Source organism: Xiphophorus couchianus, chromosome 11 (genome assembly GCF_001444195.1).
Source record: "Xiphophorus couchianus chromosome 11, X_couchianus-1.0, whole genome shotgun sequence".
Lineage (NCBI taxonomy): Eukaryota > Metazoa > Chordata > Actinopteri > Cyprinodontiformes > Poeciliidae > Xiphophorus > Xiphophorus couchianus.
Window position 1 is genome coordinate 21403082 of NC_040238.1, and position 13748 is coordinate 21416829.

Genomic DNA, 13748 nt, shown 5'->3' on the forward strand with positions numbered 1-13748 from the left:
TTTGTTAAGCTCTTCCAGTTACCAGCACTTCAATTTGGTTCATTTTAGCAGAAAAATGGCAGGCAGTGTATTCAATTTTGGAGGCTTTTGGAAATGCTTCGACTTCCCTTAATGGGAACGCAAGTCGCTTCTCCCACATCGTTTCCCTGGATTTCGACCAGGCAGGCCTGGTGACATCAGCCTCTATCCAGGTAAGCACAAACACACTGGGAGAAAAAGCAGACCAATTTTTGTGTGTGTTTTTTTTCTTCTTTTTTGTATTCTCCTTGTTTAATTCATGTTGTTGTGGTTCTAGCTGTTTCTTTGGTTTTTGCACGAATTGCAAAATCGATGCATTAATCAAAAACCTTCCTGACACTTTACTGCAGCCAAACTCCATTCAGATCTATAATTAAGTGCTACATGTGTACAAAGAATTGATTTTTAGATAATTTTGTCAACTTGGTTTTATTGTGACTTCACAGACGATGCTTTTAGAGAAAATGAGGGTGACGAGGAGACCAGAAGGGGAGTCCACTTTCAACGTGTTTTACTACCTGATGGCTGGAGTAGATAGTGCTCTTAGGTCAGTATTGATGCTATTTAGCCAATTAAAATAACAAGACTGCTCTGTTCTGTATTTAATTTGTGACACACAAATGGTGCCTTCCAGAACTATTTGCACCTTTAGAGCTTTTTCCACATTTTTATAAATTTGAACCACAAACTGCTATGTGGTTTTGATAATTTTTTTGTGACAGACCAACACAAAGGAGTATTTAGCTGTAAACAAAAGATAACATAGTTTTTGAAAAATAATAATAAAAGGAAAGTTGTCGGCTTTAATACATGATTAGGTTATAAAACAATTTCTCCATGCTTTGAACATCTCACAGAGCAATATTCCAATAATACTCTAAAAATGGAAAGAGTATGGAACAACTGACAAACATACCAAGATATTCCACCTTACATGCAATACCCTTATGTGAAGTGGAAAACAAAAAATGGATATAACACTGAATGAGGCAGTAACATTGTCATTCATTTGGGAAACTTTTGGAAAAGTCATTTTAAAAAGTATTGACCAATACTTTGTAAATATAAGTGTGTGCATGAAAGCTAAGTATCATTTACCTTCCATTTTAAAAATGATGCACTGGTTTGTGTTGGTCCATCTAATCCCCCAAATAATGTATCAAAGATTTTGTTTAGAATATGACAAAATGTGAAAAAGTCTAAGGGTTTGGATACTTTTGCAGGGCTCTACATGGTGTATTTCAATAATATTCTGTCAGCTGTCATTTCCTTATCTTTTTTCCCCATCAGAACGGAGCTGCACCTCAACCACTTTGCTGACAACAATGCATTTGGAATCACGCCGCAGAATAAGGTAAATGCTGCCCCGCAAGTGGAGATTGGCCTTTGAAGATATTACTTTGACCTCTTATAAAGCCGAAGTAATCTTTATAAAAATCTGTTAGGCAGAGGATAAGCAGCGGGCCTCTCAGCAGTTTTCCAAACTGCAAGTAGCCCTGAAGGTCCTTGGGATCATTGCGGATGAGCAGCGGGCCCTCTGGCTGGTTCTTGGGGCCATCTATCATCTCGGAGCAGCTGGAGCTACCAAGAGTAAGATTTATTTACGTCAAACAAGAAAAAAACCCCGAAAAACATTTTTCCCCTTCATAGTGGCATCATTATTAGTGGTAATAATGATAATCATAGCAGTGTGTGAACTATTAAAAATCTTTGAGTTTGTAATCCACCCCTCAGCCCCCATTCCTCTCCTCCATTTGCTATTTTTTTCAGCAGCATTTTACTTGATGTGTCAATGTTGAGGCTGCATTTTGAAACCGTCACTTGTGTGATGCAAGAAAGATGTAACCGAGGCAGCTGAATTATGCATTTGCACTTAGAAAGAGATGCTGCACAATGCACAGATCATTACACTGAGCTTCACCAATCTGCAGCCCCAAATGAAATATCACATTGTTGGGGAAATGTATGCCTTACAACTAATACTACTTGCATATGAAAAGGTGAAGAAATAATTGAATATCTACACTAGTTGCATACTTATGACATCTTAGGGTTATGGCTGCTGTGTGAATGTTATGCTGGCTTTCTTTTGACTGTTTCAAGTTTTTTTCCCTGGTGTACAGTGCTTATACAATTTGCAACAATAAATGAAATGGCAGGGAAACTGTTCAAAACATTAGCAATTCATGTTGCAACTGATTAGGTTATGTCTTTCAGAAATAGTGGAAGCAGATGTTAACATAAACATTAGAATGGATATTACACCATTGACTGTAATGCTCTATTTGATCTTTATTACTGAAAAACTATTAGAGTTTGTTTTGGGTTCACTTCAATCGCATCGAGATGGAAAAGGGAGGAAAAAAAGAAAGGAAGAAAAAGTTAACAGGGAAATAGAAAAGTAAGGATAGAGGAGAGGGAGAAGGTTTAAGAGAATATAAGAAAATGCACTAATCTTCTTCTACAAATTCCTAGTTCTTTTTCTTTCTTGAAAGAGAAAATTACAAAATATCTTCAGCCTAATCTGGTCTGAATACCTTGTCCTGTTAGGCTTTTGTCCTATATTCCCTACATGGCTTTTGGTAAAAAAAAAAAGAGACTTCAATAATGGTTTTCTTCTTCCTGACTAACACTTTTCAGGTTTTTTACTTGAAATGCACAATTATGGACTATCTTGAAATGGTCTGTGACACCATCTTAGTAAAATATATGGTTGTAACATGACAAAAAAAAAAAAAATCTAATTTTGATATTTTTTACATTTCTGTCCTCTGCATCAAATCCTCATAGGGTCTTAGAAATTGAATAAAATGATCATATCCAAATGGAAGTCTAAGTCTTTAGGATTTGATCTTACAAAATATGTTTTTTTTATGAGTGTCATTAAAATGCACTGAACATATCAAACGTTAAAGTCACAAAGACTGCATAGTAGCAGTCTGCACGGGGTGAAGTATCTTGTGTTTTTTGAAATGTTTCTTCACCCTTCATTACGTCTGCACAGGGTTACTGCACAGTTGCTTATGCAGACTAGCTCGCCCAATTAGTGTCAGTGATATCCTCCAGCTGGCTACCAATCTTTCTGATGGCGCTATAACACCATTAGGGACAAATTTTAAAACATTCCCAGTACTGGATATTGTCTGTGAATGCAGAATCAAACTAATGTTCTTCTGATTAGCATGACATTTGAATTTGGGAAGGTTTTTGTCAGAGCTATTCTTCTTAATAAGGTGTGCTGTATGGTGATAAAGTTCTAGAACCATAGATGCAACACAGTGAAAACAGTTTGACTTATACACATTCAAAAGTTATGTTTATTCATTAGAATATTCTGCACTTCTGAAAACATGTTTGTTGCCTCGGCTGACTGCTCCAGAGCACTTCTAAAATCAGTTTTTCAGCAGTGTAACCTCATTTTGTAACACAAGAGGGCAGCAATGATCTCTGTTTATCCATAGCTATTTCAGGAGCCATGTAAAAGGAGCTTGCTTTTGTCTTTACTGTACTGTCAATCCATTTATCTGACAAGTGTTAATTGGAAAAGGTTTACCCCATAATTGCTGTTGTTGAAGCACATGTGTACAGATGGACATATTTCACCTTTTAAAACCTTTTCCCTCCATACCTGTATTGACCCTGTAAAATAAGGCTATGATGACAAAACCAGCTTCTTCTTCTTTTTTGATGTCTTAAATAATTCCTGATTGAGCCGCCTATCATTCAAAGCAAATATTTAAAAGTCTTTGCTTGACTCCACAAGCGTTCTGCTACGCATTAGGAGATGCACGCAAGTGTTCTGTCGCAGTGATGAAACCGATAGAGCCCACTGTTTTTTTTTTTTTTCTGTGTGTAATCCCCAAAGTTATTCTCTGTCAAAAGACTTAGAAGATACCAGTTCATGGTGGATTATAACTGCAGTTTTTTACTACTGTGTTGGATGTCATCATTATTTTTAATAGATTAAAGTATGAAAGAACGCCTGTGTTTCCCAAATGAAGTTCCCCATCAAGTAAATAAATTGTTCTTCACTGATTGTGTTTATTCCCCTGGTGGATTTCTTTTTTTTTTTAAACTTGTAGATGAACAAGGTTATATTTTCTTTTCAGTGATGGTTCAGACATGTTTTTTTTAATTTTTTTTTTTACAGTTTATCATCAGCTCTGCTTGCAGTGCCTTGCAAAAATATTAACTCGCCTTGAACTTTTTCTGATTTCATCCTGAAGAGCTATGCATATCTTTATATGCATAATTTTCTTTACAAGTAAAAATCTGAAAAATGTGTCATGCATTGTCCCCCTCCCGCCCCACCAGAGTGCCTCTAGCTAGTGATAAACTGAAAATGGATTTCTATCAACAGTGGCTATCTTATCACCACTCCTCCATGTTAGTCATCTCTCACCTGAGGTGCGAATCTCTGCAGCTCCTCCAGAGTGTTAACATGGGCTTTATTGGCTGCTTCTATGATTTGCACTCTCCTGGCCAGGCTTGTCAGTTTAGGTGTTTGATGGTATTGGTAGGTTTACTGTTTTGTCATTCTCTTTTTATTTTCAGATGATGGATTTTCAGTTAATAAAATGTTGCGTAGTTACTTGCCACATTGTGTTGCTCTATCACATAAAATCTCAATAAAAGAGGTTGAAAGATGTAAGATGACAAAATGTTAAAAGTTTAAAGGGGCATGGATACTTTTGCAAAGCATTGATGGACAGAAGCATAACCCTGACCCTCTAAAAGATGTGATTGTCATAAATGTTGCCTGGAACTCGCTGGCAGAAGGACTAATGGAGGTTTTTATACACATGTCTCAGCTGGCAGGAAACAATTTGCACGTCACGAGTGGGCCCAGAAGGCAGCCTACCTGCTGGGCTGCTCCCTGGAGGAGCTTTCTTCCTCCATCTTCAAGCATCAGACCAAGGGCACCCTGCCCAGAACGGGCACCATCCGCCAGGCTTCCGAGGAAAATGGCACAGCAGATGCAGGTACTCAGCAGAATACATTTTCCTGTATACTCTTTTCATTCCCCTGCTTCTCTTTGTCACTCTCTGTCTACTTCTTCACACACGCTCGCACGCATATGTGCCTGCTCATCACCTAAGGGAAACTGCATGCATGGGAGAAAAACGTAAAGCTTATCTTAGTAATGAATACTACACGACCACATTGGCTATTGACAGATGAGTGCACACACTATGTTGGGACAAGCAATTTTGGATCCTCTTTTCATTCTTCGTCCTTGAAATTATAATTGCGTCGCATTGATTTTTGTCACGTTCAGGTGCCCTGACTTTCTATCAACAGACTTTGAAGGGCATGGGGATACAGTTAAAAGTCCATCACAGCAGGGATTGACAGAAATGACCTCAGTCTCACCTTCACTTTCCCCCCAGTTGCACATAAACCTACTGTCCAGTTTGTGTGTGCGTGCACACATGAAAACGTTCCCCTACTAAACATAAAGTCACTATTCTGTTTGATAGCGGAATGAATTAAGTGAGCCTAACAGGTGGCCACTGCCGCTAGGCACAAACATGAGTTAGCACTGTTAGATGTGACTGGTTCCAAAGCACCTGAGTCCAAAATGTCAATGCTTTACAAAGACAATTCTAAACCCAGTTTGGATGCTTAAGCCTCTGGGTATAAAATGCTCAAATGTGGCGCCGTTGAACCTTCCTCATAGGAGCAAATGTCCGACTGTAATCTATTTCCTCTATTCTTAAGTTAGATCTTTGTGTTGCCTCATTGTTAAGATATTAAAAATTGTAAATAACTGATATGTTCTGTCTGACTTCTTCCATACCAGGATCCAAATTCACAGCAATGGAGTGTTTGGAGGCAATGGCGTCAGGACTTTACTCTGAAGTCTTTGCTGTCGTCGTATCTTTGATAAATCGGTTAGTATTGGGGCAAACTGACATATCTTGGGTTGCATAAAGACAGTGTTACCATGCATTTTTAAAAACAGTTCCAGCCACATTTTCCTCTGAAGTTTAAAAAGCCTTAGAATATATTCCTAATTTCTAGCAAAAGCATGATATTATGTGTTGAAAAAGTACTATGTTCATTTTAATTGTTTTCAACAAAAGCCTTTGTTATCTTTTAAAATAATCTAAAAAGGTTTTACATTTATACTATACTTTTCAAGATGTTCATATCTTCTAATTAGGAATAATTTACTTTTTCCCCCCTTGAGTAAAAATATGATTCTATTTATTGTAGTCTCCAGTTCTGGCCAACCAAGGCTCTGTGTTTATCTTGAAAGCATGCACAGTGAGCAGAATGGTAAGAAAAGTTAAAAACAAAATCTCCAAAGCTCAGCAACAAAAAGTGTCACGTTGGTCATGTGTATGTATGTTGGTCATCAAGTCTCCGTAACAACCATTAGATTCAGCAAGTTGTTTTGGGATTGATGTCAGAAAATGCATTTTCCTCCTTAACATTGCTGTTGTAAATGCGAGTTTGCTAAATTCTGTTGGAATTCAACTGGAATTGTGTCTAACGTCTCAGACGAAATTTGTCATTGTGAGAGAATTGTTAGAAACATTTTTAGAAAGTATTTGATCATAGTTTTACACTGGCAATTTGTAGACATTCAGATACTCTAACTACAGACATTTATCGCTTTTACAATCAAACCCAACTTATGACAAATATGAAATGGTGTCAGAATTTTTTCAGAACAAAATAAATTGTGTGAAAATCAGTCTTGCTGCAGATTTCAAGATTTGTGTCATGCTCAGAATTGAGCTAATTACTAACAAAAGTTCCATTTACGTTTGATGTGAAACAAAGAATGAATATATGGAGTTAGGTGAAGAATCTGTGATGCTATGGGCCTGTTTACTTTCCAAACATTACAGGAACCTTGCTAAAGTGCATAACGACACTAAATATTGGAACAGTTTAATAAAAATTTAGTTGATTTTACTATTGCATTGAAAATGGGACATTGTTGGGTCTTTCAGAATAGTGATTCACATTTTATGGTCAAATAAACATGCAAGTTGTTCATAACACACAAAATCAACCTTCTTTCTTGGAATTGCCAGTTCCCAAAGCTCATTCCTCCAATAATAATTAGAAGTTTAACATTAGTGATTTTGTTAAAAAACTGTTACTTGATTTTTTTTTACTGTTTACCAAAATGAATACATGGTTTTGGATTGGCCAAGACAAAGTCAGTCTTTTCTGAAATCTGACAAAGATGCTGTGTCATAACCTTTAAGAGGCTGTCCAATTCTGCAAAGAGGAGTGGACCAAAATTCCTCCACAGTAATGTGAAGGTTTCATTAATGTGAATCATTTAAATGGGACAAAACCTGCAGGATAGGACTTCACAATATGTTGCACACAGTCAAGGTAATACCAGTGTGAAATATTCATATTGCAAAAGACTGTTTGGAATACAATAGCTGTTGTCCAATATTGCAAGTGGTATAAACTTGAATTTTACATGACAATGTAACATTTAGCAAGTCAGGCAGAGTTTCATGCCACCAGATGTTCATAATGGACACAAATTGCAGTGATGAAACCGATAGAGCCCACTGTTAAAGGTCATAGAGTGATTGTAGCACTGAGAAAGGGGAAAGAAGAAAATAGGCATTTATAACAACTGACATCACAACATTTTTCTGATATTGGGCAGCCTTCTGTAAGGGGCTAAAAAAATTCACAACACTATAACTGATGGTTTAAAACCATTTAAATTTGAAGTTGAAGCTAGAGGAAGGGAAGTGAATTTTCTAAAGTAAAGATCAACTTTATGGTTCAAGGTTTGTAGGGTGAATGTAATCAGTGAAAGATATGTTATTGGTACATGTGTATGTTTTTATGGCTTTTCTTCCTACCCCCTGTGTACTTAAGGGCCTTGAAATCCAGTCAGCACTCCATGTGCTCTTTGCTCATTGTGGACACACCAGGCTTTCAGAACCCCAGGCTTGCTAAGCACGAGAGCGGCACAACCTTTGAAGACTTGTGCCACAACTACACTCAAGAACGCTTGCAGAGCCTCTTCTACCAGCGCACCTTTGTTCAGGAGCTGGAAAGATACAAAGAGGTAGAGACATGTGTGAGAGATAATGTGCTGTGCATACATACATCCCCAGTCTCCTTGTTTTGTCTTTCTCCTGCCTTCCCTCCTCTCTCTCCCCTTTTTGACTGCCACTGTTTCTCCGATATATCAACTCCAATAGCGAATGTGTTCACACATCAGAAACGCTAGCCGTCCCACCTGTCACAAGCTGTGACAAGCCGAAGTAGTTCATGTGTTAGACCTCCTCATTAGTGATGCCGGTGTTCACCTCTTCTGCCGAGATCAAAGTAAAGTCACTCACAGCTATCTATGAGAGGCACGCCCAGCTGCACAGCCGTGGCGTTTCTCCCTGATGAAAGAACCATTCTTCTTCTCTCCTCCCCTGAGCTCATTCTAGCAGAACCGTACCATAATAACTGGCCACAGTCATCTTCAAGTATTTATTAAAGGACAAAATACTGAAAATTTATTTTATGCCTTTACACATATATTAATCTTCTCAAGCCGTTGCACACTTAAGTCTTCTCAGTTGACCTGATTGTGAAGTTAACCAGGAACCCTGACAGCATTGCATTAGATGCAGTGAACAAAACATCTGGGGACTTCTAGCTTGTGTTGCCACCCACGTCATTCGCCTGGAAGAATAGAAAATGGAGCAGAATTAAGTATTGCACGGTAATGCTTTGCCGTCAATACAACCTGAGAATATATGGAGCTGTGAACCTGTCATTGTAAACTAGGTCAAACTCATTTAAGTCAGAACCGAGTGTTAACAGTGACGATGATGGGCAGGTCAAACCGTGAAGCGCAAAACAGTCGTATGCTTTGTAATCATACAACTGGAATACAGTGGAGCGCTGAGGCTGTTGAGAGGAACTTTTTGTGTTCCCTCAAATGCCTGTTTCATGCTCGCGTTCAAATCGTACATGAACATCTGTCACAGATGCATCATCAACATTTCCAACTGTTTTCATGCCACTGTTTGCTACTGTTTGTAACATTCTTCCCCCATCCCCTTCCTAAGCTGTAATGGCATTTTAATGCAATGATTCCTTCTTCACCTTTCATTTCCATTTACCTTCAAGAAAACTACTTGCATTAAATGCCACATATTTTTGTTATTTTAATGGTTTTGGTATAGCCTTTAACCATATAATATCTAAAATACCCTTTTTTAAAAATGCCATTTTAATTTCTAATCATTCTTTAAATAATTGTGCCTTTGAGCACCTTTCCAAGTTAGCCATAGAAGAAAATAAGAAATATAATTGTATTCATGAATAACCTTTAACAATAGACATGTGGTAAATCCACCTCAACAAACAGATTAATTATAAGAATTTATAGCTTTTCTGTGGATCTATTAACTGATGTAAGTATGGATAATGGTTTAAAAGAAAATGCAAGATCCAATCTTTCTTATTGTTAAAAAAATATGGAAGTAGTTTAAGAAAATACTTTATGCATTTTTACACTGCCTTATGTTTCAATCAGAGAGCTACTGGCCAGAAGAGTCTTAAATGATCTTTTCTTAACATTTCCAGGAAAATCCCTGGTGTCACACCACTACCCACATCCCGTTTGCTTGTAAATAATCATAGTGATCATTTTCAATATCCACCCAATACAAAGATTAAAGGTTCATAAAGTACTTTTAGCATAAACTGTGGTGATATTTTTGAGATTGGACTTGTTTATAGAATGTACAAGTTATTTTTGGTCTTGGCCTTTCTTGGGTTGGCTGCTAGCTTCAGCCATTGGCAACAACTAAGTTGGATATATGTGAACTAAAAATAACAAAATAGTTGTTCTTACTCATAATTTTTTAACTGAACCTTTCGTAATTTCTGTACTACCCTTATACTAACCAACAATAAAATAGAGCAGTTCAATTAATGTACCTGTGATGTTACAGAAACATCAGTAGACCTGTTGATAGTGCTGCTGATTTTATGGCATGCTTAAATCTGAAGTGTGTAACCGGTTATCTGATCAGATTTTAAGGGATAATGTCATGACTAGGTTTGTCTACCTTAATCTGAGTCAGACAGGATGCATGCAATGGGATGTTTGCACAGGGATGGAGCATATGGTCATGCTAGTGGTAGGCTAGTTATCAGTATAATCTGTGTAAACTCCTTCTTTTTTCCCTGCACTAATTTAAAAATGACCCCAGAAAACAGTTTCTTCAGATCTACTTTAAACCTATGTGAAATTGTGTGTTTTCTTGATTAAACCAGCATTAAGCTAGCCTTTATGCTGGAACCTTTTTTTGATACTTGAATGGGTTTTAAGAGAACTAGTCAAATTAAAAGAAAATAAAACATTACAAAATGTCTAATAGGTTTCTTAGAAAAAAGAAAACACATTTTGTCATTAGAAAATGTTCTTTTTCACATTTAGATATGGTTTTGAGTTTCTGTCTACTTATCTTCCTTCCTCCAGGAAAACATTGAACTTGCCATAGAAGACACTGAGCCCACCACTTCTCTCTCAGTGGCAGTGATAGACCAAACCTCAAGCCATGCGCTTGTAAGTTAAGTGGTTAAATTTTTATCTTTGCAGTGCACTGCCAGGGGAATTTCCATAGCACATTCTGTTTTTTCAGATTTTCTTTCATGCATGGTTTTGATAACAGTGTAGCAGTTTTTCTCAAAATCTTTTTGTAAACATGTTTTTCTTTTGATATTCACCAAATGCCCTTCGTGATTCAAAAGTAAATATATATATTTTGAATAATCTCTCAATTGTATACAGTATTGGTTTGGGAGAGGTTAGGAAAAGGCGATGGGAGCAAGAAAAAGAAAGGTTAGAGAATTGACTTCAAGAAAGAAAAATCAATGTTTGGCCTTTGCAGCTTGTGATCTGCACCATGGAAACAGAAATGGCAGAGTTTAAAGAACTGTGGATCACGTTGCTATAACTCTAGTATTTTTTGTTGGAGTGCTTTGCTTTTTAAGATGGGTCCCTGTTCTGGTTTCAACGTCATCAGAAGTAGTGCTACAGTATATCACACAAAAAAGAAGAAGAAAAAATTAAATGGTAACTTTAAAGACATTTTTAAAGTCGGCTCTAAAGATTTGTTGCTTTGAATGAAAGGCATTTTGATCAAAGGGTTTTTTTCTTCTACCCAAAGATATATTTTATGCTGTCATTGCTCAAATGTCCGTTATCACAGCCTTAATGTTTAACTCATTGCCAGTTTCATGGCTTGTCCTACGTCTCCTTCAAACTGATTCACTGTATTTGTGGGCAGTGTGGTGTGCACCGCTGATAAGGGTGTATTTGTTGTAGCGTCCTAACGGATATTAAAGCTGTTCTTGGTTCTGTTGGTTTGCGTCTAGGTTTTCCAGGATGTTTTCAGGATTTAACCATGTCAACCAGCCTAACTATCCTATGTATAGTGCTCGTTTGTTTTAAAACATGTTTTTCGTCAATATTTTTGGCTAAATGTGTATCACAAAAGTCAAAACACTGATGAAAATTCAGGATTGAACCTTCTGTTCTAAATACACAATTGTGTGAGTTTATCATCTTGATTGAACTTTTCCTCATTTACTCATATTATGAGCACAAACATTGTGTTTTATTGGGATTTAATGAAATAGATCTACAGCAAGTATCACATGATTATGAAGTGGAAGGAACATTTCTTTATATTTTTTTTTTACTAGGTAATTCTACCACGTGTTAACTCAGAGACAATGAATTGAGATGTGTGTAATAAGATATTATAGTTTTGTATCATTTACCCTTTCGCTTCATGATTAATTATATTCTATTTTGTGTGGCCTATGCCATAAAATGCATTAAAGTTTGTTTATAACATGACAAAATTTGAAAGTTCACCAGTTATGAATGACTATGCAAGGCAATATGTGTATGGTAAAATATGCTGTCATCTACACACGGTGTTGAATAAAGCTGTTTGATCTTTCATAGCATCACACATGAAGATAATATCCCTATTCTATGCAAAGCAGTGCCATTGCAGGTCTTTTTTTCCCCCTTCTCTCTGCTGGTAGTAAAAGTATTGCTAATTGTATTCATTTTAATCCTCGATTACTTTGTCTTTATGAGCTACATTTACATTTTTAATATAAAAAACGCCGAATGGATGATGCCATTATTGCAGCAGCAGCTGAAGGACACAGACTGTCAACGTTTTTTTTTAAAGAAATTTCAATTTTCAGTGCTGATAATATTATCTGGTCTCTCACCACCAGCTCAGGCTGGGAAGAAACACACTGCAGAGTACTTTTGCTTACGCTTAAGAACTTGACTGCAGAGGTCAGCAACCAGTTCTGAGAAAATTATATGTATTTTCTTTTTGTACCCATGAGGGAGATGAATAATAAAGGCTTAAAGATATGCTTGATTCATCCATGCATTCCCATTAAACAGCTGAAAGAAGCTGAGTGTCCTTGTGGCAAGGTTGTCTTTACTCATGTAATGAAATAGGATTTTTTTTCCGTAGAAGTAGAGTGTAGAATTGAAGGGGGTCATAAAACCCCTATCAAAACAGAGGGAATAAGGATAAAAATACATTGTTCGATGATGGCAGAATGTTTAAAAGTGCATGTGTAAACATTTTAATTTGCAATAGGTGCGAACGGTTCGAACAGATGAAGCACGGGGGCTTCTGTGGCTGATGGAGGAAGAGGCTCTTCAGCCAGGAGGATCAGCAGAAACACTTTTGGGACGTCTCTTCAGCTACTACGGACCGGCTGAGGGCGAGAGTAAAGGTGAGGATAATTTGACACTGATAATTTGCATAATAAGGTCACTCTTACATCCACAAGAAGCAATAAGATTCTTAAAGAAAGAGACAAAGAAAATTTGTGTTTTAACAAATGTAGGGGTTGTATTCCCTTTTTGTAGCAAGTAACGCAAGGTTTCAGTAGAAAATGTTTTCTTAAAGTTTTATGAAAAAAATGAAAAGTGGATTTTTGCAATTTAGCCTAAAGAACTGTGTCAAGGTCAGAAAAACGTAAATGAAAAAGTATTATTCAGTTTCAGTCCTAGTCTTCTAAAACATCAGTTGAAGGCCTTACTTTCAGAATGTTTATTTAGGTCAGGTTAACAGCGGAGTCGCCTGAGGGGTCAATTTGACCCCATGTCAGAGGAGCCTTAGCATTGCCAAACATGACATTTAAATGGGCACGGTTTTGTTTTTTTTTTGTTTTGTTTTTTTCAGGTTTTAAAAATTATAGGTAGAATCAGAGATGACAAGCAAGGAGAAAAATGATGTGTTGAAAATATATTTCACTGTAAAACTACTTAAGATTAAGTGAGCTGGATGCAAGTCAACTATACAATTTGAGATTCACAAAGGGCGTTTTTCTCTCATGAAATGTTGTGGCAAAGCATTTAATATAAAGTAATGAGCAATAAACAGATCTGGTGAGATAAAACTGAAGATGTTTGCAGAGATAATTAGACATTTGCAGAAATAAAACATGTTTATAAATGCAGAGTATCGCAGTAGTAGAGGTCAGGAGAGAAAACAAAAATTATTCTCAAGCTTGAGTAGCCTTATTTCAAATTAATATTACTCAGATAGAAGTGAAAAGCTGTCCTTCAAAAAACAATTACTCAGGTAAGGGTAAAAAAATATTTGGTGGAAATACTAAAGTACTGAGTAAATGTTTTAGCTTGTTAACACCAAAAGCATTTTGGCAATATTTTGTGTTTG

The 13748-nt window shown here is 36.8% G+C and overlaps 1 protein-coding gene across 8 annotated transcripts in view; it reads left to right on the forward strand.

Annotated features, from left to right (window-relative positions):
• LOC114153120 (unconventional myosin-XVIIIa-like) overlaps positions 1 to 13748 on the forward strand; it is an 85405-nt gene that overhangs the window by 21621 nt on the left and 50036 nt on the right. For all 8 annotated transcript variants that reach the window (XM_028031451.1, XM_028031454.1, XM_028031458.1 and 5 more), the window contains 9 exons: positions 49 to 191; positions 465 to 565; positions 1309 to 1372; positions 1464 to 1608; positions 4830 to 5000; positions 5822 to 5912; positions 7885 to 8077; positions 10499 to 10585; positions 12660 to 12798. In XM_028031451.1, coding sequence (XP_027887252.1) covers positions 49 to 191; positions 465 to 565; positions 1309 to 1372; positions 1464 to 1608; positions 4830 to 5000; positions 5822 to 5912; positions 7885 to 8077; positions 10499 to 10585; positions 12660 to 12798 — 1134 coding nt within the window. The remainder of the gene's footprint in view (positions 1 to 48; positions 192 to 464; positions 566 to 1308; positions 1373 to 1463; positions 1609 to 4829; positions 5001 to 5821; positions 5913 to 7884; positions 8078 to 10498; positions 10586 to 12659; positions 12799 to 13748) is intronic.